General features: G+C 41.2%; 3 protein-coding genes across 7 annotated transcripts in view; 2 read left to right on the top strand and 1 right to left on the bottom strand.

Annotated features, from left to right (window-relative positions):
- Positions 1–15,298, bottom strand: part of suco (SUN domain containing ossification factor) — a 41,417-nt gene extending 26,119 nt beyond the window's left edge. For 2 of the 4 annotated variants that reach the window (XM_038716420.1, XM_038716422.1), the window contains exon 1: positions 15,008–15,297. In XM_038716420.1, the coding sequence (XP_038572348.1) occupies positions 15,008–15,060 (53 nt within the window). In that variant the 5' untranslated portion in view covers positions 15,061–15,297. Of the gene's footprint in view, positions 1–15,007 lie in introns of all 4 variants that reach the window. The other 2 variants (XM_038716421.1, XM_038716423.1) reach the window with 2 other exon arrangements.
- A 1,011-nt stretch (positions 15,299–16,309) lies between these two features.
- tmed5 (transmembrane p24 trafficking protein 5) lies at positions 16,310–22,077 on the top strand. Its single transcript, XM_038716419.1, has 4 exons — positions 16,310–16,622; positions 17,241–17,338; positions 17,421–17,601; positions 19,852–22,077. The coding sequence occupies exons 1-4, from the start codon at positions 16,434–16,436 to the stop codon at positions 20,068–20,070; spliced, it is 687 nt and encodes a 228-aa protein (XP_038572347.1). The 5' UTR covers positions 16,310–16,433; the 3' UTR covers positions 20,071–22,077.
- A 914-nt stretch (positions 22,078–22,991) lies between these two features.
- pigc (phosphatidylinositol glycan anchor biosynthesis, class C) lies at positions 22,992–26,178 on the top strand. 2 transcript variants are annotated; one of them, XM_038716417.1, is made up of 3 exons: positions 22,992–23,078; positions 23,982–24,217; positions 24,303–26,178. In XM_038716417.1, the coding sequence occupies exons 2-3, from the start codon at positions 23,990–23,992 to the stop codon at positions 24,957–24,959; spliced, it is 885 nt and encodes a 294-aa protein (XP_038572345.1). In that variant the 5' UTR covers positions 22,992–23,078; positions 23,982–23,989; the 3' UTR covers positions 24,960–26,178. The 2 variants fall into 2 exon arrangements, with proteins under 2 accessions (XP_038572345.1, XP_038572346.1); XM_038716418.1 differs by lacking the exon at positions 22,992–23,078 and adding an exon at positions 23,159–23,279.
- Positions 26,179–27,239: the final 1,061 nt, after the last annotated feature.

The raw sequence follows: 27,239 nt of genomic DNA, 5'->3' as shown, positions 1-27,239 counted from the left end.
CCTCTAGCTTTGTTGCAGTAAAGACGACTCAGGCTTGGTAGAGAAATAAACATCTCTGAATCTTCAACAGAGGTGTAAAATGTCATGTCTAGGAGGAAGCTCTGGCCCCTCATGTCTGCGAAACAGCTGACTCCGACACCTAGACATGACATTTACCGTTGTTATTTTGGATCCCCGTTGAAGATGAAATGTGCGCATGCTCCGATACGCATTAACACCTCAAAATATATGCTTTCACCTAAAGTGCTAGGAAGGAACACAAAGCCGATGACAGAAACCTAAGAGCCAAGCAAATATGAACCATGGGCTAAACTTAGCTTTCCATAGCTTTAAACTATGTTGTGTAAGGTGTCAAATGTCTGTGTTCTTCTCCACTCTCGAACATTAGAACACCCACGGATCTAAAGGAAGGACATATTTCAGATATTTTACTGAAAACAACTCCACAGAATTATGTAATACACTCCTGTGAAGTGTAAACTATAAATATTTAATGCATGCCTCTATGCATTCATACTGATTCTGATCCCCAGACATACTGTAGGTCTATCCACTGAGATAGCACAAATCTGTTTAAACATGTGGTTATAGGGCAGTCCCTCTCAGAATTACTGAGTATCTCTAAATAAGTGACTGATCTTTTTTTCTTACAAGATCCTACCTGCTAGAATTCATCCCTCTTTAGTCAGAACTCGGTAGCTGTAATGTGCTTACAGGAAAGCATTGTTAGATCATGCAAAATTCAACAGAGATCCACACTGTTTACTTAAAGCCTTCAGAATATCAGTACACAGGATGCCACAAAGCCTTAGGATTGTTTAAGAAATTTTCCAAAGGTCTCTCAACGTGGTCTGGTATGGTCTGAATACTTTGCGATGCAATGATGTGCTTATATCAAGGTCCTGTTGTTCCTGCATGTTCTCTGAAAAAATATCTGTTTCACTGTCTAGTTTCAGATAAGGACCTTACCTGCATAAAATTCACTCAATTCTTAAAAAGTTGTACAATCTTATTTTAAATGTGTATACACTGTGGCTGTTATTAATATCCGTTAATTAAAACAGACTGATAGAATAATTTAGTTAACGACTTCATGTTCCCAAACTTTGCTTGTTATCGTTTTTTTTTTTTTAAAAAGGCTTACAATCACCCAGATAGGAGAACACTTGTGTAAATACACACTTGATCGATGACAAACAGATCACACACCAGGGTGCAGGTTTAAGCAGACTTGTCACAGAGTAAACAATCCTGTACAAACTTCCGTGATGATGGACCTGTCCGGCATCCGCAATGTGACTCAATGAACCAATAGTTAACTGGAAACTGCCAAGTTGCAGAGAGCTATTCAAATGATAAAAATGCAAATACAGAGATAAAACATGTGGAGCAATTCAAGAACACAAATGCCCTGTGTTACACTGTACTGTAAAATAAGCGGGAAAGATGCCCCCCCCCCTCCCAGCATTACCTCGATGAGTGAACAAAAAACCTGAGGGTTGACCTTCCTTCTAAAAGATGAAAAAAAAAAAAAAAACAGAAAGCAGATGAAAAGAGGAAAAAAGGTGAAGATGGGGCTGGTCTGACAGGATCTGCTTTGGGGGTGTGCTGTGTGTGTAATTTGTAATTCCAATAGTTATGCAACAGTGAGAGGGGGAATTTCTGGCTGCTGAAAGAAGAAATGTGCCATGTGCGTTACATAGCAGTAGTGGGTCAATGCCAAGCTAATGAAGGAAGAGCCTGAGGCAAGACTTATGATTCAGCAGCTTGTAAATTCACTATTCCTCATTCTCTCTCTATTCCCATTTCCTCTCCAACTTCAGAAGCACCTGGGGGTTTTAAACAAGTTTTCCATGTTATAGGCTCTTCTCTGGAAACAAACGGCTGAATCATTTTGTAAATTTTGTACATTATCAGCATGTTTTCCCCCTGTTTCAGAAACATGTTAGCACACACAACACACCTCTAGAGCACCGATGGAGTCTGTGTCTTGCTTGAGGACACATTTACAAACTGAGCGATAACCTTTAAAAACAGCTTTCTACTTTTTATGCCATCATACTGCCTTTCAGTGCACAATACAACAATTAAAGGCAGCACAGCTTTGCACAGATGCACACAGACACGCTGGCTGATACACGGTCTCCACTGGTTCCCAACAGCCAAATCCCCTGATATTTCCTGTTGGCTTTAGGACCATTCAGAACAAGGAGACATGGTATGAATCAACTGCACGGTACTGTACCAACTGACTAGGTTGACAAAGAGCAGACAAAACTGCATAGACAACAGGCTGCAGAGAGATTCATCTCCCAGCAGCCGAGTCAAATATTTTCACCAGCTGCACGGCATGCAAACTGTGCTCCAATCTCAGGCAGGATGTGTGCCTTGTGACTAAATATTTTCAGAGGCATCAAGCGTGACAACAAGTGTGAACTTGCGTGGAGCTCCCTACAACCTTGGGTCTATGAGCTCTATAGCTGTATTGCTTCGACAGCCTTCCCCATTTTACTTTATTAAAACTCTTTACTGTCGAGTCTAGATCACAAGTGCTTTGTCACTCAGCCTTCTCATCACACACTCGTCTTTCTCATTGCATGACACTGCAACACAAGAATATATCCTGGGTCAGGGCAGATTAGTTGTTGACTTTCCCTGTCCTGGCCTAAATCTCAGACAAGCTTCTTGCTGCTTATTATATAAAGTCTCTCTATCACACACAAAAAACCTTTAACTAACCGACAGCACGTGTTGTACACTATGTCTTTACCATCCGACCTCCATTGTCTTAACTTACTTAAACGGTGTCACTGTGTCAGCAACAGGGTATAGATAAACAAAAGCATAAGAAGAGGGAGCAGTGACCAACAGCAGGGCAGTAAATTAGTCAAATTGATTGATATCATACTGAGGTCACTTGGTAAATGTCACGATGGTGTTGTTTATTGAACAGGAATGTGAATAGTGTATCTCTCTGTCCAGAGGCAGAGGAGAGTCTTGTGATGTTTTTCACTGAAGTTCAACTCAAATTCTTGATTTACGCCATGTGGTGATGGGAGATAGGTTAATAATGTAAGGAAGGTTGATGGAGAACAGCGTGATGATGATGAGTGTGTTAGTTCAGGTTTCCTTACAAAACTGATACGTCAACTCACCAAAGCTTAAATCACATACTTGGGGCGAGTAAAGACATGCACAACCCAATAAAAAGGCCAAATAAATCCAGCTGTTTTCTCACAGAGCAACATCTCTAAGAATATGAATTCTTCAAGCAGGCGGAGGATAAAAATTCAACCAATGCACCGTTTAACTCCAAATAGCTGACAGAAATAAGCTGGCTGAGAGGAAGACAGAGAGGAAAAGAGCTGAGGAGATCCTGGATTCTCCAGGATCCACGTGGGCAGAGGTGGATTGTGGGGCAGGGAGATGTGCCAGGGCTCACTGGTAAAAGTAGGCCAGCGGATCAGCCATGCAGACAAAAACATGTCGTCACTGTTCGGTGGAAAAGGGGGGCAGAGCCTAAAAGCCCAGCCTTAGAGGATTGAGCGTGTTTGTATGGGTATGTTTGACTTTCCTCCACATTGAAGCATGGAATGATGTAGAGCAGCAATTTGTTCTAAAACCTGCTGATCCTCCATAATCCTCTCTACTGGTGCATCCTTGGAGCAGCCAGGACTTGGGGGCTGAACTGGGGAATATCTCTCTAAAACAAATGTATGAACCAGACCCTCCCTGCCATCTTACCCTGTGGTACATATGCTAACCAACAACACACCGCGTTCAGCGCAGCTAATCCAAAGGCCTTGCTAATGACTGGTTACAGACAGTAGGTTATTTTTACAGTCAAGGAATTAGTTTCACACTCCCTAGCTGTTTGCTCACAATGCTAACAAATCAAAACTTCGGGGGCACAGAGAAGCAGCAGGAGAGTTTGGTTTTGAGAGATTTCACTAACAGAAATCTCAGCAGCAAACAGTAGGGCCAAAGGAAAGATTTGAGGGAGTGGTTCATGTTTTATACCTTGCTGCTGCAGTGCATACATCCCCCCCCCCCAGCTTTCTCTCTGATTGGCTAATACTCAATACCTCTACTGGTTATGATGGTTAAGGTTAGCCAGTGAGAGGCGGAGTAATGGGGCGGGACTTGACGTAAAGTTGGTGTCCGTCAAGTGAGAGTTGTTGAAAATCTGCTGCGGGAAAATAATAACGTGCTACTGCAGAAGCATTAGCTCCAAAGCTTAGCACTGCTGCCCTTTTTGCTAATCTTCGCGACCAAAGGCACTAAAAGTTGTGAATGGAGTTAGAGTGCAAAGTGCTTTAATGCCGTGTGCTGACCTGCTGTATAGGAGGAATAGAAACATACTCCATATAATTTATCCCCTCCAAAGAGTTATGACCCAGGCCTGTTCCTGGCACCAGGATCTGGGTCTGTACTTATCAAGCATCAGGACAGCCATCCAAACTGGAACAAAACTCTGAGTGATGCCTTTTTGGGTCTCACTTTTGACCATAGCAATAAAAGCATGTCAACTTTATGCATCGGTTTCTTGTCTTGATTTAGGAAAGCCACAGAGCTGTCCCGAACTGTTAGGAGTTCCCAGTATGTGGGAAGAAATAGGACAAACATGACTGCACAGAACCCAGAAGGTGAGGAAATATGAAGAATCTCTCTAATAAAACTGGCATCTTTCAGATTCAACTTCTTTTGACTCATACGGTCAGGATACAATTGCTCTACTTACAAAATTGTAGCCACAGAAAACAAAAAAGTTTGTTAGCTAAATATGACCATGAGTTTTACAGATATTCAATAAACACATTTCCAGGCTAGGTCTTTTCTTAGAGAGAAACAAGTGGGCTCAATGTATTTAATGAATTAAAAAATACAATTGGGTGATATTAGGCTATATCACCTTGGATTAATAAGCTCCAAGCAATGGAACAGCGTATACACTGATGTCATACTTCATCTTGGTGGCTTTTGTTATTGTTCTTTTTAAAATGCCATGCTAATAAATGCACTGGCACAGGCCCAGTAGTTCCTGGTAGAATGACAGCACTTAATCCAGTTTTTAAAGACTGATAATCACAATATGATAAACCCTTGAGTTCTTCTAATATAACAGAAGCCCACATATGCTTATAATCCACAATACTTTAAACGATTTGTAAAGCTTGTTTGTCTATCTGATCTACAAGGATCCTTCTTTGACTAGACTGTGTCTGTGTGACGCAAATAAGTCCTTCAAAATGTACACAGGAGCCTCTCTCTAGGATGTAGTGTGAATGAACAAACACACCTCTATTTGGAAGCTAGCCTGCAGCACCAAAAGGGCCAAGTAACCTGGCGGAACATAACCGCAGCCCACTCTTCATTTTCATCCAGAACCGTTAAGAGAGCCGTTTGTTGTCAACAATTCAGATTCATTTAAACCTCAATGACACATAGCATCAAGTCTGGTACATACAACATTATCAAATGAAAAGGCATGGCAGGCAGAGAGGCTCTGAGCACAGACACCACAAATAAACTGTGAACTTGTAAATGCAAACAAGACCAAGACACATCAGTTTACACCTGGCATTAGAAAGCGTCTCCAGGGACAACTTGTGACCACGTCTCACGTCCCTGCTCTGTATGCTAACAAACAAATCCATCATTATCATTTTGAAGAATCAAATGCAAATGATTTTGGAGAAACTATTTTCTGGTTATTTCTCTGATGCCCTCTGACTGCTGTGTCTAACCTCTCTGGGATTTACAGAGTTTCCTGATGGACAGACAGCTTTACTTGTTACTTAAGTAACCACCAACTGCTTCTAACTCTAGCTGTTTTTAGCTAGTTAGCTGAGTTAGCCGTGCAGTTAGCGTTCCTATTAGCTTTAAAGCTTAAATAAAGCTTTATTAAACTTCCTCCTCCAGGCGGTCTAATGCCCATGTGCCAAGAATCTAATGGCAGCTAGCAGCAGTTGGTCGTTAGTTTAGCAACAAATACAGATGTCTGTCCATCAGGAAACTCCTTAAATCACAGAGAGTGTAGACAGATCAGTTCGAGGACATCAGAGGGAAAACCAGAAATTACATTCTCCAGAAAATAGTTTACGCAGAGGATGTCAGTTGAATAGGCGGTCCTTCATTGTGGCCATGGACACATTCACGTACACACTGCTAAAAGAGTGTATAATAGATATAAAATACTTGAAGTAATTAGAACAATACATCAGAATAATACATCAAAAATCTAAAAACATAGTAAATCAAGTTTAACAGATTTACTGAGTTACTCTGGGAGACTTTATTTATTAAAGTTAAGCTACAGTCAAGTTTTAGTTTTTAAGTGATCTGGCTTAACAAGGGCAATCATAAGCTTTAACCAATTTGTTAAATACTCGCATAACACTATATTTATCAGCAGTGAAATTAAACACACCGAGCCAGACAAAAGACCCATAGTCACGGTATGGTGGCAACACTGAAGCATCGCAGTAGTCCCAGTCAGACAGGGATCAAAGAGGCCTGGGAAGGCAACATCAGGAACATTGGTCCAGGACAATGGGACTGAAGGGCGCAGTCATGTGATCTAATGTAATTTGATAGGAAAAGCCACTTTTCCAGCATGGGTGGGCGTGGATACAATGCATGTGCATTCTTAGTATTCATCAGCAGGCACAGCAAGGGTACAAAAACTCACTCCTCACCTCAGTGCACAGTGTACTTTTACCAGTGAAACATTTATTATACGTACTGCAATGCAATGCAAACAGGGGCACCCTAATGAGCAAGGAAGCAACAAAACACTGGAAATTTACATGAATACTGTGATATTTTGGTTTTGAAGATTATACTCATACTACATATTTATCAAATCTGAAACAATTAGCCTAATGCATGTTGCCCATTTGATTGTGATGTCCATTACAAATGTAATTATTTTGGCCTGTGAAATAAGATAACAGGATTTTGCATCCAGCAGGCAGCTTAAGGAAAGGAGATTTGATGGCACTGGTATGTCTTTATATGCAAGCTAAGCAAAACATGGCCTCATTAGCTTTAGTACACAATGTTCTTTCATGTGTCAACTATGTACAAGGCAGCTTTCTGTACACTGCCCTAACCCTGATAGTTAGCACACATAAAAAACAATCACACACTCTCTGCATTCAAGACTCAACCATCAACAAAGAAAAAGGAGAGAAATGGACCACCACTTGCAGTATAAGCATGAAAACCATTTGGTAGCTGCAAAGGGTAAACAGTGAAGAGCAGTGAGCCAGAGAGGGGGAAGGGAAGACAAGAAACCACAGCATTTCCAGGAGGGGGAAAATAGTGTCTTTCTCTAGAAGCACAGGAAAAAGCAAAGCAAGCCCGAATTTGAGTGTAATGAACTATCAGAAAGTCCGAGTAAATACAGTATCCAGCTGTCAGAATTGAGATGTGTTAAAAAAAATATATATATATATATATTGATTTATTTTTTTTTGATTTTTGAACTTGAAGACAACGTACCATAAAACCATGGGAAACCACTTGCACTGTTAAATTACTCTGAAAAGATGTTTATTGGTAAGCCACAAAAAGTTAAATAAAATAAAAAAGTTGAAACTTAATTATAACTTAAATAGTCAAATCAATCAACTCTCTACCCTTTGCCACTCCCTCTTCTCACACAGGGAAACACAGGCATTAACACTATGTTAGCGTTCTGACGCCTTTAAGACCTTACAATCTCCACCTTCAGAACACTATTCACTCCCTCACACAGTAAACAGTGGCAATTTCATTCTAACCACTGACAGAGCCTCAGGCTACAGGCCTGCATTCAACTTTCACTGCAAGCCTACCTATTCCCAGAAAAATATTACGTGGGCAACAGGATCCTGCAAAGAAGTTCCTGCTGCCAGAAAATAAAATTAAAAATTTTTTTTTTGCAAGGGGGCCCACCGCAGACAACTGCAAGCTTTTCAACAATTCATGTCATGCTCTTTTTATTAACAAACCTACACGGACACAATGCACAACATTCACAATACAAAAATATGTTAATATGCGGTGTGGGACAATTATCAAATACAGTTGCAGAGTAACAGTTGAAGGTTTACCTTGGAAAAGGAGCCTACTGAAGACGTTTCTGAGTAAAGGAAGTGAGAGACTAGAGGGACTAACACAAAACTGAAACAGAAGACACTCAGTCCTTTATCCCTCCGCTTTTTGTTGTTATTTAAGGCCAAAAAATTAAATAATTAACAAGACACCTCATAGAGACTGGCCGTATGTCTCTGCTTTACAATATTCTCAGTGATACCCGTCTTCACCCAAAATACTGTGATTTTAAGGCAGATCTGTTTTGGTCGTTATCCAGTTGTTACTTCCACATTAACTTACTTCTAAAGAGTGCAGCTATGTTCAAGTAAACACAGATAAAGTAGACTAATACAACTCTACTCATTGTTCTTTCTCTCTCAACTAATCGATGATTCTGTTTAGCTCAGTTGTCAGGAGTCAAAAGAAACTGCAGCCTAACAAGCTATATTATAAACTGCAGTCTGACTGGATTATGACTGCACAAACCATCCTCTGTACAAGCATCCTGTGTTCATTATGTATTCCAATTTTATTGCTATCTGGATACGAGATCGTTCTCTGCACCCAGCCCTACAGCTAAGCGCTTTCCTTGATGTGCTCATTTCACCCAACCCTGGATCTACCTCAGGTGTAGACTCACTCTAACTACTTCACATTACTCGTGTTACTCGTGTAAAGCATTAACATACAGAAAGCTAGAGACCGAACAATTTATCGTTTTGCAGATATTATAGGCCGATATAAGTTACTTGCAGATATATCTGCATTGGAATTAATAACAGTCGATATATGACTATTAAAAAAAGAGAAACAGAGAGTCAGATCCTTCCCTCATGTCATGAGTGTTGCATAGTTTGCCCACCAGAGGGCGCGCAGCAGCTCCTCTGTTCAAAACACTGCAGCACCACAGAACAAAACATCAGCTGACCGCAGTCAACCTGGAGCTATGGATGTTGTACTTTTGTTCAAAGTTCTATTTAACAATAACAAAGTATTTTTTAAACTGCATTATGTCATGGTATCTTGGTGAGGTCTCAATATAACAAAGGTTAGGGATAATCTTTGTTTATGTTATGCGTTTCTTAAAATAAGGGGAGGAAAGAATATCGGCCGATATATCGGCTATCGGATTTTAAAATCCGCAAATATCGAAATCGGTGTCTGACTTAAAAATTCCATATGGGTCGGGCTATACAGAAAGCTTTGTACTTGGGAGACAGGAAGGCCGGCAGGCCAGAGTGCTGAATGTGCTCAGCAGTCTCCATGGCCAGCGGGCAGGAACAATAGTGTGCTCTGGACTGCCGGTTCAGATCTGTCTCCTCACATAAAACTAGCCAGCCCGTGGTGGTAAACTCTGGCAGGCTACAACAACAACAGAAAGACGGTCAAGGAAAGGGAACGTTTTATCACTAAATTTACAAGGCAAAATGGATCCACTGGCCCGGCAGCGGAACAGACCAGTCTCTCAGTCAGACAAAAGGAATTCTTCTTATCTAGAGGATTTTAATAAACCTCATTTCTACGTTTAACAACCTGCCAACCAGAGTCACAAGCAAAACATTTACATTACATTTAGCTGACGTTTTTATCCAAAGCGACTTACAATTGCGATACATGTCAGAGGTTGCACACCTCTGGAGCATTAGGGATTAAGTGTCTTGCTCAGGGACACAATGGTGGAGGTCTCACAGTGGGAATCGAACCCGGGTTTCCCACGCCAAAGGCAAGCATCTTATCTATGCGCCATCACAACCCCAAAACAAGATATATCATTGTATAATTATTCAATAGATAATAATATTTAGTTAATTTAGCTTATTAAAAAAAGCTAACCCCAAGTGCCTGTTCTTCGTTCCTTTAACAAAGTGATGTTTCCAAATTGCTTATTTTGTCGGTTAAAAACACAAAGAAACTCAACTTTTTTTCACAAATGATATAAAATAAAACATAACAAGCCTGAGACCAGCCAATGTTTGCCATTTACTGTTTAGACATCTCATCCCTTATCCATTTTCCAAATTGAATTCTGGAACAAGAGACACTTCAACTTAAGAGAAAAGACAAACAGCGATGTCTTAGAACAAGAGGCCGGGGTGTGATTATTCATATTTGCTCTGACAGATAGCTTTGGGGCTTTTTTGTTGTTTTGCTTTAGTAACACATCCACGTCACTTCATTGTAAGTTACTCAATAGTTTAAATGTCTATGTTTAAGAAAAAAGAAAGAAAGAGTACCTTTGATACCATTCATTTGAGGGTTGAGATATGCTGGGTCCTTGCTCAGAAAGTTAGTCAAGAAAGCTTTGGAAAACAAGCCACAGCCCTTATCTGTGCATCCATGTGCACACATGCACATGACTTGCACATGGTGACAGTACAGGATGTGGTGCTTATACATAAGTAAGTATCAAAGTGGGTTTAGACGTCTGTAGCTCATAATAAATTAATGTTAATGTCCTTCAGACCACATAAGAGAAACCACTTATTGATCATACTCCTCTGACCACCAGACTATGGCTCAACATGAAGTGAGAATGCGGCAAACATGCTGTTCAAACATCTGAAATAGGGAAACGCAAGGTAAATTCCAGAGTTATACACCTTCATATTTGAGATACTCCTTCACCCTTTGACTAGACTGCACATACAAGGCCCAGGCATACAGCCGGACAATATGTACTATGCAAGAACACCAAAGGGAGTCGACTAATGAAGGCAGCACTAACAGGAGAGAAAAAATAACCATGTGTATGGACACACATGCAGTAAATCACAGTGGCCATACATACAGTATTACAGGACCATAAAAGCAACAAGGCAGTTGGATGAACTGACTGAGTAGCTGAGAGTTGACGAGTTTCAGGAAAAGGCCACAGTAAGCAACACGGCAGGCGTTGTTACTTTCCACTTCGATTTTACCTTCAAGTCCCAAACACTCATTTACTTTCACTGCCCAGTACAGATACTGTTTGGAAATAGAAGCTATCCGTGACTACAGTTTCCCTGGACACTGGCACACATGGGCAACGCAAGGCAAATCTTACTTCTGTAACAACTTTCCCAAAAAGAAATGTGGTCAGAACACAGTCATTTTAGCGAGAGGGGGTCCTCTCTCTACCCTGGCTTCCTTCTTTGTACATCTCTCACATTTCCTTTGATGCCGTCAGAGACAGAGGGGCACACAGTCAAAAGTTTTTAAGTCTTTGTTTGTTTACAACAATTCAAAGTGTGTGTGTGAGTGTGTGTGTGTGGGGTGAAAGAGAAAACAGAGGTACACAAGAGGGCTGGGCGATATGCCTCTAAAATAATATCACAATATTTCACGGTATTTCAGCATATGATATTGTTGATGATATGACAAAATATTGAAATAGCTGTTGAGCTCTCCACACAGGATTTTGTGCTCTCCTCGTACCCAACCGCGTGCTTCTGCTTGAGGTGGTGAAATAAGTTGATCGTCTTGGCCCCTTTTGTTGTTACAGTCTTAACCATTACGGTGGTTTGTTGTTCATCTTATCTTTTGTAACCACACCACTTCCACACCGCTGCAGTCGCCCCCCCCCAGGAAAGGAAAGAGGTTGGACAAGAAAAAACCTTCTTCGAGAACACAAGAGCGCTAAATAGCAACAATCAGGGGATTTAGAAGATTTTTCAAATTTAACATCACTGCATGGACAACTACTTCTTACCAGCACATGCTCAGAGAATTGTAATGCTATGATAGTTTTGTTATGCTGTGGATGGTTAGAAAGTGTCTGCAGTCAAATGGAATATACCATAAAATTCACAGTTGGTCAGTTGGCTGCAGAGTTATCTCTTGCGTTCTTATCGTGTTACATAACAACAATAATCTTCAAATGGCTGTGAAACTAATAAGCCTATGACACAGGGACAGAATGAGATGATGACAAAACATGCAGCTATTTTTGTAGAGCATGCTCCTGTACCAATGCAATGAACCCAATTTTTTGGGGTTTGAGAGATTATACAATAAGCAGAAAGATGCCTGAAAGTCCAACAACGAGTTCTGTCAGTTTGTAACCTGCCGTGAGAGTTGTGTTAGCACAAAGGGGAGTGCTGACACGCCACACTCAGCAACACGTCTAGGCACTAAAGTAAAAATCGAAACAGGGAGAAAATATATGTGAACAGTAAGCTATCATTACTGAGAGGCAACCTGGCTGGAAATGTGCACCTACACACAAACACTCCCATGCTCTCAAAACTTTCTCCGGTGATGTCAACAGCCTGAGCTGGCACACAGTACACACAGTAAGATCCCTGTTGCCGACTATGTGAGTGAAGGGGCAGCATGACACACACGCACACACACACCCACACCCTTTCTGAGCACTGCAGCATAAAGTTCTCTAGCTGAGCAGCAACAGCAGTCTCACAGTAACATATAGAACACTTTACATAACAAATAAAAGCCTAGAATCTGAACGGTAAATAACAACATTAGCAGTGACCATGTTGAGCAGCACAGGGTTATTAAAAAGCAGCAGGTGAATCACGACGACAGAATGATGCCCCCCATAGTTTGGGGTGGGGAGTTGCCACTGGCCTCCTAATACAGAGTCCCTTTCTGTCTAAAATTACTGCTGCCTTGGAAACCTTTGGATTACTGCAAGGACTGCATTCCCCATTTCTCTGTTCCCACTGGGACGTGTGAGAGTTGGCACGGAGGCACGAGAAGCCGACAGCAGCACACTAAAGAGGGTTTGCATTAGTAATGAAGTCTGTGCATGTTGTTGCATGGCCATTAGTTAGCGTGTGGGAAAGTGAAAGGGTGCACCAAGCACACACCTGGCGTGCAAGGCCGTACTTGAATCTAATATTTCTAGCGAAGGCCGTCTCACTCATGAATTAAATTTACAATATTCCCATGGACCATCCTGAATATAAATGAATATGTTGATCCCTCAGTCAGTGTCCCTGTTTCACTGGCCTTCAGAAGATACATAGCAGGACCCTGTTCTGCCTAACTGCTGTGTTTTCATGTTCTCATGTTTCTGTCTTTCAAAAACATACACTAAATCTTATGCGAGCAACACCTGAATACTTAAATATGCTAATCGATGAAAATGTGATCATACAGAGACTAAGACATGAATTTATCATAGTCTGGGTGAGTGAGTAGGATTTTTCTTTTCAGTCTGACCAAATATTTAGACATACTAGTTTGCATTCTTTTGCATCCAGTACACCAAATTGTGTATTGGATGAAGTTTTACTTATTGATGAGGGCATTAAATAAGGCTCATTCTTCTTACACTCAATAAAACATGAGATTTAAAATGTGTTTTCGATGCTCTGAGGAAAAAGGAAGGACGAAAAAAAACACTACTGGTTTTAGACCATAATGATGAGGTATGAAATGGATAAGATCATTACAGCCTATGTTACCACTATAGAACCACTGCTCTCTACTGACAGCACAGGTATTAAGGTATCATTTCCTGGAAACATTATAACAAAAGAAGAGACTCGGCCTACACATCTTATGCAAGAGTACTACGTTTTCTGGAACAGCTCGGTTGTTGAAGTTTTAAAACAAAAGTTTAGAATGTTGCTTTCTATTATTAATATTGAAACAAAAGGTGTTTATTTTTCAACTAATTATTATGACTAGCATGAACAAAAAAAACATCTAACCCAATATATTGTCAAGAAAAGTGGCGGTGAATAGTTTTACACAAACAAATGACTAGGACAGTGGAGAACAAAAACAACAATCAGCAGGCAAAACACTGAATGATTTGCTGCCCCTAAATCACCAATCTGGATTAAAGGTGGCATGCTAGCCTGTTAATCCCATTTCACAAACCCTGCATATTGTTACCTGCTTCGTGCCTCTGAGATTACACAAATTCATGAGCTAATCTACCAGATGTCACCTCTGTCTGCATATACTCTAGAGAGGAACCACACCACACACTGTGTTTCATAGTGCAACTTTTGTAATAACAGATCCGTCATGTTTGTACAAATATCATTTTACACTGCATTTTCACCTTTATAGAGACTGTACAGTCTAGCTCCTCAGAGTTTTGCAGTGATTATTATGTAAGGAGTGATGAGTAACTACTCTTTTTGGTCAACTGACAGAAATTTAATCCATTTAATTTTGAACATTGCTCATTACTTGCTTTTTTAGTAATTTATTAATTAGGCTAACAATGCCAACATAGTCTGCATTATTCATGTCTGCTTTTCCTTTTTTCAAAAGATTGCAAATTGAGTCATTCTGGGTCCAAATCTGTTGCCCAGACCATCTAAATAATTTTAAGATTTCAGTTTGGACTTTGCTAGCTGATTATGTGGATTTAGCACGATTTGGGGGGAATTTTCAAGAGGGATAATTAAATTAATTGGAATATAACCTATAGTGAAATAATGGAGTGAGTTGAAGCCCCACGTTACCTGGAGAGAAAACTACGATTGTATCATTAAATATCCTTATCAGAAAGGATACAAAGCTCGCCATTAACATTTCCAGTATAATTAGCCACCAGACAGTAAGGTTTGCAGTCACAAACCAACTTCACTGGTTTGGGTTTACTTAGCTAGCTGTGCTGCTATTCAACAGCTGGATAGCTAACGTTAATCCACTAACCCACAATAAACCATTTAAACAACAGACGTCATCAACCAGTTATGTCAAGTATCGACAAAACCATGACTTAACATCAGAGGTCAACTACACATCACACCACACATTAACTAGCTGATAATGTTAGCTGTGAAAGTTAGCAAGGAGGATTCCTGACTGTCAGTGCACACTGATGACTGACGGATAGGTAGAAGACAAAGCTATGAGACAGACAGTATAATTATCATTAAACGTGATTCGCCTATTGTTGCGTCATTTGTCCGACATGCATGCCATTAATGATGTGATTGGAGATGTGGGGTAAGCTTACCAGCACAGGAGAGCTACAATGAGGCACACCAACAAAACGCGCAGCCTCTTCATTATCTTCCCGCGGGGACCAACATCCTCGCTCTTTGGGTTTTTTTCTAATCTTCACAATACACCGAAGACAGGCTTTTTGTTGGCTGAGGGCCTGTTTTTAATTACAAATGAACAAACGACTGCCTTCTGTGGCTAAACCCTACACTTGACGCGTGCTAATTTTCATTGTGCGGACCAGTTGTCCGCCTCTTTCTCAGCTTTAGTAACCACTGTTGTTGACGGGTAGCTAGCTCTCGGTGAGTTCAACCCCTGCTTCACGTCCGACCAATTAAATCCGAGCTGTGGATTTGTTGACCAATCATAGGACACGTAGCGACACCGTATCTGCGGACAATCCCCGCCCCCTGGACTGGGGATGAGTTGGTGACTGTGGAGCAGGACGCGTCAGCCTTTTCTTGATAAGCAAATCAGTTAATAAAGTAGGCAATGTTAGTAAGTTATTGCACAAGCATTAACCACCAAACGTTTTAGTGTTAAGTGTTGATACAGTCGTTTTTTGTTAAGGCAATTACTCACTTGATGTGGTGTGTGGTGAGTGCTTGAAGGAATGTGAACACAGTGTACTTTTTTCTGCATCGCAAAAGAAACCTCATAGTCATATATATATATATATATATATATATATTTGAAAATCCTGAAAAGACATTTCAAACACAATAATTTGTTATTAAAGCCCAAGGCTCAATGCACCTACATTGTATTAGTCTATCTTTATCAGAGGTGCAATCATTTCCACCTCTTCATTTAATATTTATATATGAATATGAATATTTTGTAGGGATTTTTCATTAAACTACTATACTATATATTTTTTTGATTTGTAGAGTCTTGAAAAGAAAAAAAAATAACAACCAAAAAACACATATTTATACATGTAGGCCTATATATTGTCAATCATGGCTTTCTTCTTTACATGTTTAGCTTGTAATGGTCAATTGCACTTTTCTTATTAAAAGGAAGAAATTGACTTTTGAATACACTCTATAATAAGCCGTAAGCAATGCGGTGAAAATGAGGCTGATTCCTTCTGTTTACGCCACACGGACCAGAAGAACTACATATCCCAGAATGCATTTTGAGAAGACCCCTAAAAAAGTGCCCGTACGATTTTATTGTATGCATCATATATCGAATGATAAATACGATACAGAAATTTGCTTAATTTGAGTAACTAAAAATAGAGAAGTGAATTTATCCAATACTATTTTAAATAAATATGTGTTGTTTTAAACCGGCGGGGTCCTGAACTTTCCGACAGTGCCGAGAACTGAGTGAAGTTTGGGCGAACAGAACTAGCCGCTGCGCTGCTTACTTACTGAAACACTGTACCGCCGCTTTGTTTCTTTTGGACTTTAAGGCACGCAGGCTTGACTATGGAGGTAGACCGGGTAATTTTGTGGGCACTGTCTGTGTTTGTCGCTCTGGTCTCGGAGAGGTTTGTGGTGCTGGCTCACTTCTCTCAGTCTTCGGACAGTGACTTCACGTTCACTCTACCCGCTGGTCGCAAGGAGTGTTTCTACCAGACCATGAAGAAAGATGCCTCACTGGAGATTGAATATCAGGTCATAAAGACTCACATAATTTGGATAATCTTGTGTAAGACCGTAACCTCTAACTGTAACCTGCCAAAGTCGGATCATGTTGATTGTCCCTTTTTATTGTTCACGTTTTCTATGTGTTATGGTTCTCGTTTGCAGATGACATTAATGCAGACCACATACAAATCACACTGGCAAACTGCTGTGTTAAATCAAAATATCATTTGCGCAAGAGTTATGAGGCTCACACACCTCGATTTTCATATTCTTCTGAACCTGTTATGCCAGTTACTGTGCAGCTTAGTATGAATCTCTGTGTTGGACTTTCTGGTGTATCCAGCTAGACTTTAGGCGATGTCAGGGAGTTGCCATTTGTTATTGCCTGGGGGAGACATCCCAAGCATTGTATATCTGTTGTAGTGTCTTCCATGGAGGACAAGGTATCCAGGCTTATCACTTCCAGTGGAGAACGAGGGAGACCTTGAGTGGAAAAACTAGCATTCCTCACATTTAATGTATGAAATAAATTAATACGTAAATCAAGTGCTGCTTGCTACAACCCACGCAAACTTGCATTATCATTTTAATGTCTCTCAATTTTCTAACAGTTTCTCATGTGTGAATGTCCTCAAATGTCCACAGGTATTAGATGGTGCAGGTCTTGATGTCGACTTCTTAATCTCCTCTCCCTCTGGCGAATTGCTGTTCAGTGACTACCGCAAGTCAGATGGAGTGCACACGTAAGTTACAGAGGCGATCTGGGAGACATTGCATTACTTATCATTCATTGTGCAAGCTCTTACTGCCTGTGCTTCCCTCCAGTATTGAAACTGAGGATGGAGACTACATGTTCTGCTTTGACAACACGTTCAGTTCCGTCTCAGAGAAGCTCATCTTCTTTGAGTTGATCCTGGACAACATGGATGCAGATGAAGACCCAGATGACTGGAAGGAGTACGTCCACGGAACAGACATACTGGACATGAAGCTGGAAGACATTATGGTGAGGGTGCAGCCAGTCTGACATGGACCACGTGTTACGTTATTCAGAAAAGATGAAGTGTGTTGTCTAATAGGTTTGTTTGTGTGGGAACTTTAGAGCCTTATTGGCACTGGTGAGTAGATCAAACTTATCGACAGTGTTTGTTTTATTCTCACTGTACGTTTTAGACTTTGTCCCTCCCTTGTCTGCCACTGAGAAAATTGTCACTGTGCCACCTATGCTCTCAGGATGACATAGAGGGTACAAAGTGACCCAACAGGCTGCCAACAAAATTGCACCACATAAAGAGTTTTTTCATAATAGGGGAGGTAGTCATGACGCGGTTTTCCACAGCACTGCACAGCAAGGTAAAGGTGTTGACCTTCATGACGTGTTGAAGGCATGCTAGTCACAAACACAGTAAGGCTGGGTTGCACCAACAAGTGTTACGTTTTTAATCAGATTAAATCATGGTTTAACTATAAATTATGTTGCACCGAACTTTAAAACTATCTTAAAATTTTAAAAAAGATTCAAAATTATTATTATTATTTTTTTTTTATTATTTAAACCTAGATTAAACTGAATCGTGCTGCACCAAAACTTTAAAACCCAATTTAAAATGCGATCCAGTATTAAATTTAAACATACACTTCAGGAGGTTTGACTTTTAAAATGGCTGCCTTTTTGAGATGGATTGACCAAACTAATTAAATTCCTTGAAGAAGGTTAGGGGACAGACTCAACCCAATGAGTTTATCAATCTGTGGAATTTCCCTCAAGATTCCAGTTCAGCAGGAAACTTTTTACGGAGCTGAACAGGAACCAATTGTAAAACATGGCAGGGAAAGAAATGAACAGTCTGTCAGTTACTGCCAGGCAGTCTGTTTATTCCTTACTCTGCTGTTGTCTGTCTTTTTAAATCTTATTTGGCCAAACCTCCATTCACTCGGCCAACATGTTTTTCTCAAAGGACCTTTTTGGACCGAGCCATCATGAGTAGGCTGATTAACTTTTTAGATTTAGCTAGCAAACAATGTTGTTAAGGCATACAGAGTACAGCCGCCGGAAGTTAACAGTTAATCTTTTATAGTCTACTTATTACGTCCAGACAGCACGTGTATGAATTAATAAATTTTAATTTGGGTAAGCAAGCATCTCTTCATTGATTTTTAAGTATTTAATTTTGGTTTACATCAATAAACTTGGGTTTGCTAAACTTTCTTAATTGTGCAACAGAGCTCTGCTTGCTTTTAAATCTGGGTTTACTTATTTTAAACCTAGTTGTGCTCTGACTAGAACTGATCTTAGATTAAATGAACCCTTATTGGTGCAAACCAGTCTTAAGACCTCCAGCACGTTTCAGCTCACTGTGGCTGTTTCTGTTTGTAGGCTACTTGTCCTCCCTGTAATATTTCAAACGGATCTGCTGACCAAAATAGAGCAGAATATATCCATATCTGGAAGATAAAATTAAATAAAAGCACAGATAACAAAGCTAACTTGGTGATAAACACATTTCATTTCCTGTAGCCTCTTCACAATAAAAGCATGCTGCTGGTGAGCTTTTAATATGAAGCAGCAACAACAGGAAATGTTCAGTTAGTAGAACCATAAAATTAAGCCGGTATTTCAAAGTATGAACAGGAGCACAGGAGTGACTCTAAACCAAAGATATTCGGGTAGAGGCTGAACAGAGAAAGGCTTTTAACAACAGAGTTTTTTCTCTAGTGTCCAGCACAGACACATGAGTTCAGCCTCTGGGGAGGTCACGCTATCAAGCAGCAGCAGCACCGCCCCCTGCAGCGAGGCAGTAGCGGAAACGCATGGCATCACACGCGGTGTGGGACAACGGGACCCATGTCGACATCCAAATATAGTCACAAGGAGTGTCACAAGAATAGACAATATAATGAACTGTCACCTATTGGCTGAGGGCAGCCAATTGTTTCAGATTGCACCACAGTAGCCTGCACTGCCCCTCCACCAGACACTCCCTGAATTTGTGTCAGAGGTCACAGAGGCCTCACAAGAGGGAAATCCCTCTTCCAGATGTGCAGGAAGTTGTTGTCTCATGGAAGAAGGAACACACCCGATTTAACTGCTTTGTTTACAAACTCAAACCTGCCCCCAGAGACCCAACTCTGATTTTGATTACTCTGCTTTGTAAGTTTGTGCATTTAGTAAATTTAGTGTCAGGCACATCAGAGAAACAGTGTATGTGAAAGTTTTTCTCAGATTCAATCTGACGTGTGTCTCCTCTTCCGTCAGGACACCATCAACAACGTGAAGGCTCGACTGGGCAAAAGTGTGCAGATCCAGACGTTGCTGCGGGCGTTCGAGGCTCGCGACAGAAACCTCCAGGAGAGTAACTTTGACAGGGTGAACTTGTGGTCGGTGGTCAATCTCATTGTTATGATGTTGATATCGGCGCTTCAGGTCTACCTAGTCCGCTCACTGTTTGAAGATAAAAGGAAAGTCCGTTCATAACATCACCCCAAGTGGGGGGGGGGGGGAGGAAGTAATGCACTTGGCCACTGATACCTTTGGAATCTTTTCAGCAAATCTCCTGGTTTGTGACTTTTAATACAAGGTGTCAGCTATACACATACATATGCACGCACACATACACAAACAGACAGACAATTTGACATTCTTAATAACAAAGTTAGCAGCATTGTTACTCTGGTCTTCTGTCCACTGGAGCTCCTGGTTTGGAGCAGGAACTTATAGCTGTCAGCTCCACTACATTGCAAATATAGTGTCTTTGCTACAGAGAAAAGTCTCTTCGTCTCTCTTGAAAACTTGTGGATTGTTTTATAGTCCTCCCCAGCTGCTTTAATTCCCCACAGAAAGTGCCATAACATGCGCGTTTATGATGATACTACTTTTCTAACGGAGCCTAAAGTTACCAGACCTGTTGCAAAAATGTCCTCTCTTCTTTGGACATGTTTTTATTCAAGCTAAACTAGATGAAGAAATGATATGTGTCTGAAGAATTGGATTTATTTCTGCACAAACAGGAGTGGGAAGTGGATTGCAGGCATGCCTTCCCCCATACATTAGCTACTCACAAAGATGCACTCATTGTGTTCCTAAGACACTTTAGTGTATTTGTATTTAGCTGCCACCCTTTTTGCCTTTTGTGTGTGAGACCTCTGAATATTTCTCCCATTTCCATGGACATTGCTCAGTCACACTTTCCCTTTCAACTGAAAAGTCAGGTGTTTAGGCAGGGCCACGCTGCTAATGCCGCTCTTTGGCACCCGAGGGACCATAGAGTGGGAGAAAACAGGCCGTCTTCAAAACTCTTAATGACTGCTGCCCTAGTCTGCTCTGCCATGACTTGTGGCCGACATGGCAGCAACCTCGGCTACCCTGACTGCTGGCGGGTGTCTGCTTACAGGAACCTACAGTGCGAAGATGTTGAGCCTGCCTGTCTCTGTGGTGACAGAAGTCTATTTCTATTTCGCCGACACCTGGAAGGTCATTACCACTGCTACATGGGGTGCACTGCTCAGCTTAATATGTGCAAGCCATTCGCTGCCTTGGCCACGTCAGCATTCTTTTTAAATGTGTGTATTTTGTTTGATATTCATATTTTATTAGTCATCATTACAAACTAACATCTGATCATTTTACTGCCTCTGATGCCACGGAACAACATTTTTGTTTTTTGTCTTCATATTCCTGGAGCATGATTTAACATAATGGGCCCTTTATGGGGGGCCCACCAGAAACGGGTCCACAACTTGTCCTGATATGTGAGTAAAGGAGCACTTCTCAAGAGGGTTTTATCTCTTTGGTTGCTTGTATAGTATTAAGACGCTACCATGGCTTGTGTTCATGGTTGCTGAGATGACTTCTTTTATTGTTAACATTGAGCTGCACCATCTCCATCTTCTGAGTTTGCCCTGTACTGTAAGATAAAGATCAGACAGTGAGTTCATGCCTTCACAATTAAACAGCCTCATGCTGGAAGTGCTGTAAAATCAAACCTTGAGCTGTCTAATTGTTATAAACTAATACAGTTTTGCCATACAGTATGTATGTATTACATCTATGGTAGTAACAAATGGCCATCCTCTGCCTTAGTTTAAGTGCTTACTACCATCCTTAATTCCTCTGCCCGCTTGATCTTACTGTGGTTTCCAGTGTTTAATTGAAGAACTTTATGTTGAGATTCTGTAAGTCTTTGTTTGACTTCTAAGTGATGGATTCATAATATGAAGTTAAAGCCAGCTTCTGGTTTATTTAAAGTGCTCCAAAGTAATACAAATATAAAAGACTACACACATGTTAAATGTATTTTTAAGTTACTGAGTAAGGAATCGTTAAAGTCTCTGAGTCAACAGCCACGCTGTCTTTGAAAAATTATTTTTACTACCCTGACAGAGCAGTGGGGGAAGAGGGAATGTGACGTTATAAAGTATTTATTCAACTAATGTCCTGTAGTTGTAAATGTGTATGAATTAAACAAACAGATGTTTTTCTTGACTTCTGTGTGCTATGGTGTTCCTGCTGAGCTGAGTTATTTTACTGTATGTGGAGACTGTGTGTGTGTGTATCAAACATGCCGATACCTGTGTGAAAGCTGGGGCTTCGTCAAGCTCAGATGAAGTAGAAGTGATTAAATCACTGAGCTGACCATCAGGTGTCTTCTTCTGAATCTGGGGCTGCACAGATCTGATGATTAGACACTCCTTCACTGCAGAACCTGACACCCCTGCTAAGCACAGCGGACGCAGCCCAGGAGAACTAAAAGGAAAGGAAGTGGGTTTTGGTGTCGTCCGCATCACTCATCCTCACAGTATCACGCTTTGATTCACGACACTTACGGGCCTATCAGACGGTGTGGGGATAATCCATTCATTCTGGAAACACTGTCTTTGTTGAGACTTGATCCTGTCTGCAACAAGAGTCAAACATGGGTTATATGTAAGAGACACCTCATCATAAGATTATAGGGCAATTACATGTGTATTGGTAAAGAGACATAATGCAAGATTTTGTCTTGGCAGAATTTACCATGGTGGCTGGTGCTTCCTTTGACACTGTGCTGAAGCGGACAGGTTTACTGGCTGCCTGACTTGTCATATAGGAGACAGAGGGCTGTGGTCTGTGCAATAGGATCCTGCTATTTGACAAAATATAGATTAGGTTATTGTTGAATGCACAGTCAACATAGGAAACGTCTTCAAGGGGGATACTAACCTTCAGCATCATGAGAATAATTTGAAAAAGTTTAGTTTACCTGTTTGTAGGCGTGTTGGTCTGTGGTCTAATAATCTCCGTAGAGAAGGGTCCACGTATGTTCACCAAAGACACCTTGTCAAAGAAAAAGACGAAGTTATCCGTATAGATTTGACATTTGGTAACGTGCTTTTTAAAAATACTCCAACAACAGGGGGCGCTGTGAGCTTTGATAGAATGCTTCACTTCCGGTATAATGACATGATGAGATTGTAGCCTCGGCGCCGAATAAAATCCTTTCTCAGGTAGGTTGAAACATTTTGAGATATTTTGGGAGATATTATAACAGGTCGTCAGCGTGGTAATGTTCACACACGTGGCATGTCTGGTTGTATTGTCGTGTCAACGCCGGACGTATTGGTAGTTTCATGCTAACAGCACCGGTCAACCGTCAAAACCCTGTTCAGGATAGACTGGCTCACCTGACAGCTAACGCAGCGTTACAAGTAAAGTAAAGTCCAGATCTGATCCGACACGGTTAGAGTTGTTGAAACTATTAATGCAACAAAGCGATTGTATGACAGATAGCTCATTAGCTTCCAAGCTATGGAAAGCTTCAAGCGAATTGAAGCTATCTGTATTCAGGTGAAATGCTGTAACGTTTCACGGCTGATTTGTCACAATAACGTTAATTAACATTGATGGCAAACCCTTGATAAATATACTTAACTTTATATATATATATATATATATATATATATATTTTATTTTATTTTTTTATTTAAAGTATTAGGCTTCCCACTCTGTTAAATGTATGCAATTTTTCTATGCCGGAATACTATTTTTTCCCAGGTTTGACGTGAAATACTGTAAATAATATTGTAGTACTACAAACAAATGTAGGAATATGCGATATGTAAGCTCCAAACTGCAATAATAAGGGTCTTGATACTAATGACTTGGCACAGTGGGGCCCCACTTTGAGACAAGACCATTATATCAGGTCATAAAGCAGTACCCACCCTACGGCCCTGATGAGCCTGGAGCTTTTGGGGGTTTCGGGCCTCAGGGAAGACCCAGCTGGTAGTCTAGCCTTGTCTATCTGGTACAGTAATGGTAAATGTTGAATTTTGAATTCCACCACTTTGAGCAGTGGATGGGTGCAATTCTTACTCAAAAATGTGACCGTGTGTGTTGTGTATGTGCAGTCAGGGTGATGGGGCCAGACAGTGTCCCAGGTCCAGCTGTGCCCTGGCGGAAGGTGCTGTGGGAGCGCCAGCCATTCCCAGATAACTATGTGGACCAGCGGTTCCTGGAGGAATTGCGGAGGAATGAGGGCATCCGGCAGTACCGCTACTGGGCTGTGGTGAAAGAAGCAGGCTTTGTGGGACAGCAGCTGTCCTGTGTGGCCATTTTTATCACCCTTTGGCTCTACATGGAGCAGGTGATGCTTTAGAAAGTCTACACTGTGCCTTAACTCTGTAGAATGGTGTACAAATGCTTAATACATGTCTCTGCTTTCCTTGCAGGGTCTGCTGCCCCCTGAGACGCTGTTGTGGACCAGCCTGGTCTGCGCCCTGCTGGGTTATGGACTGCACCAAGCCTTGACGTCTCAAGTTGAATCAGGCTGTGAGCCTCGGACCCGTCTGGCTGACTTACAGAGTGCCGCTATTTTTCTTTCCTTCACCTTTGGATTCTCACCAGTTCTAAAGACACTAACAGAGTCTGTGAGCACCGACACTGTGTATGCCATGTCTGCTGTGATGCTGCTGGCCCACCTGGTGTCATTCCCGTACGCCCAGCCCTCACCCCCTGGCAGCCTCTCCCTAAATGCAGCCCTGTTTGCCTCAGTGTGTTTAGCCTCGAGGTTGCCCGGGGCTCTGCACACCTTTGCCATGCTCAGCTGTGCCCTGATGGTGTTTGCCCTGTGGCCCTGCCTGCTGCAGAGGTTGAGGGAGAACGCCCCTAGCCAGTTTATGGGGTTGTGTGTGGTTGTGTGTATCGGAGGGGTAGGTGGCCTGGGGTCCCAGTCGCCAGGGGGAGCCGTGCTCTTAGCCCTGGCCTTGGGGAGTGTTACATTGCTCTGCCCGCTTCTGCTAGTGAGGCTGCAGAGACACAAGGACAACATCCAGGGACCCTGGGATGAAGCTGAAATTCACGAGGACCTCAGCCACTTCCTTAACTAATGGACCGAGCAAAGAGGAGCACATGGTGCAAGCCAATTGAGAATTTTATATGAATGAATTTACTGTCAGTCTGCAGTATTAAGTTGGTGCTGTACATCTAAACTAACAAACTCTTTTATCATTGGTCCACATCTGTTTAAAGTATAAAGTATATCTTCTGCTTCTTCTGCTTCTGCTTCTGCTGGGACAGCCCTGACAACATGTCTCTCGCTGAGAATATGAAGATGCTTTTAATGTCCAAGCTGCTATTGTCTTATAAAACCTCAGGATTTTATATAAAAGGTATCAACTAATGTGCAATGCTGACTCATATAACTGGACACATTCTGATGCTGTGCACCAATTTGCTGTCAGTGATTTTTTAATAATCTGTTGGAGACGTTGCATGCGCTTGGTATGTTGTAGATGTGTATGAATGAACAGGCGTGTTAAAATCAAACATTACAAGTACAAATTAATATTTTAAATGGTTTTGCAATAAGAAAAATCACGAGTGTAAGTTATTTAATAAAATAGTATTGTTTAAGCTGCACTACAGTTCAAGTGTAATGCAACAGTAATGAAATTATAGCTTAAAATGTATTGTTGGTGATACATGGTGCTCACACAGTGATCTGAAAGTCAAAATTCTATCAGATGGGCGATCCTGGAACCAAATCTTTTCAAATGGGGGTCCATGGTCAGTTTAGGGGTCCTTGAGCTGAAAAAGTTTGAGAACCACTGTTTGACAAGGAAATTTGGTTATGGAATCAAGGAATCATTTGATTATGATTCTTAAATATTGACAATACAGTTTAAATAGTGTTTTGTATGGAGGGCCAGTTTGCCTGTCAACAATTTAACAAAACAATAACAGCTTTTATTTTTATTAACCTTATTCCTGTTCATCACAAAGGGCGGGGAAGTGCTGCTTTCTCGGGTTCATCCGCCATGTTGCATTCCCGGCCGCGCCCCTGTCAGTGACGTCACAATGGCGTTGCTAGTTAATGAGAAACACCTGTTGAAATTGCCTTTCAGCCCGTACAGAGCAGCACAGCGGTGTTTGGATGACCTCTCAGATTTTTCAGCGTGAGCACCATGTTCACACACATGCCCCTTTTCTTCCATTTATTCAGCATCCCATGAGAGGAAGACTGGAATTGTTGTCGCTCGTTTATTTTTTGTTTTATTTGTTTGGTCTTGTTTTTGTTTCAAAATAATAAAGACCAGCAAACGTTACTACATGTCAGGACATTATCTTTCCTTCATTCCGGCTTTCACTTCAACAAAAATAAAAACGGAACTATGACTGTGGTTTTGGGAGCTTTCCAAGAAATTCATGGCGTGAACTCGAAATGATGTGTGCGTTAATAGAGAGCCTGCATGCAGCTCGCAGCCGTGTAGTGGACGCTAGGTGTCATACCTTCACCTCTCCTTGTCCTGGCTTGGTCCAAAATCTAACGGCGGGCTTTGCAGCTGGATGTGACTGCTGTGGCGGCGCCATTCAGCTGCAGAAGAAACCCGACCTCAACACACAGTTCAGTCTGTAACCGTGCGGCCTCCCTGCTGCTCAGAGCACCGCTTCCACAAAGTGTGTCGTAGTAACAGCGCGTCACAGACTACCGTCGCAAATTATTTTCATATTTCTGTCCATTCAGGCATAACCAATAGTGTAAATAAGGCATGCAGGGGTCCCCCATACATTTCTATCACGGAGCCAGAAGGACCCCGTTAAATCTTGATAGAGTGTTTCTAAACGCTCAGTAAAAATAATATTATGTATCTGCAATTGGAGGAGCGATCACTTCTGATAATAATTAATATTATATGCTAATTTCCAGTCAACGTACATACCCACATGGAAAGAACCTATATAAACATATATGTTTTAATATAGGTTTTGATATAGGTTTTTAATATATGTGACATATATAAAATTGGCCGTTTTCCTATATTATATGTACATATATGCATATATGTGTACCTATATCCGTGCATACATGTACCTACATGTGTACCTATATCCGTGCATACATGTACCTATATCCGTACATACATGTACCTATATCCGTGCATACATGTACCTACATGTGTACCTATATCCGTGCATACATGTACCTATATCCGTGCATACATGTACCTACATGTGTACCTATATCCGTGCATACATGTACCTATATCCGTACATACATGTACCTATATCCGTGCATACATGTACCTATATCCGTGCATACATGTACCTATATCCGTACATACATGTACCTACATGTGTACCTATATCCGTGCATACATGTACCTACA

Source organism: Micropterus salmoides, unplaced genomic scaffold (genome assembly GCF_014851395.1).
Source record: "Micropterus salmoides isolate LMB-PRFRI ecotype aquatic unplaced genomic scaffold, ASM1485139v1 Ms_hic_scaffold_13, whole genome shotgun sequence".
Taxonomy (NCBI): domain Eukaryota; kingdom Metazoa; phylum Chordata; class Actinopteri; order Centrarchiformes; family Centrarchidae; genus Micropterus; species Micropterus salmoides.
This window is presented reverse-complemented; position numbering and strand designations above follow the sequence as displayed.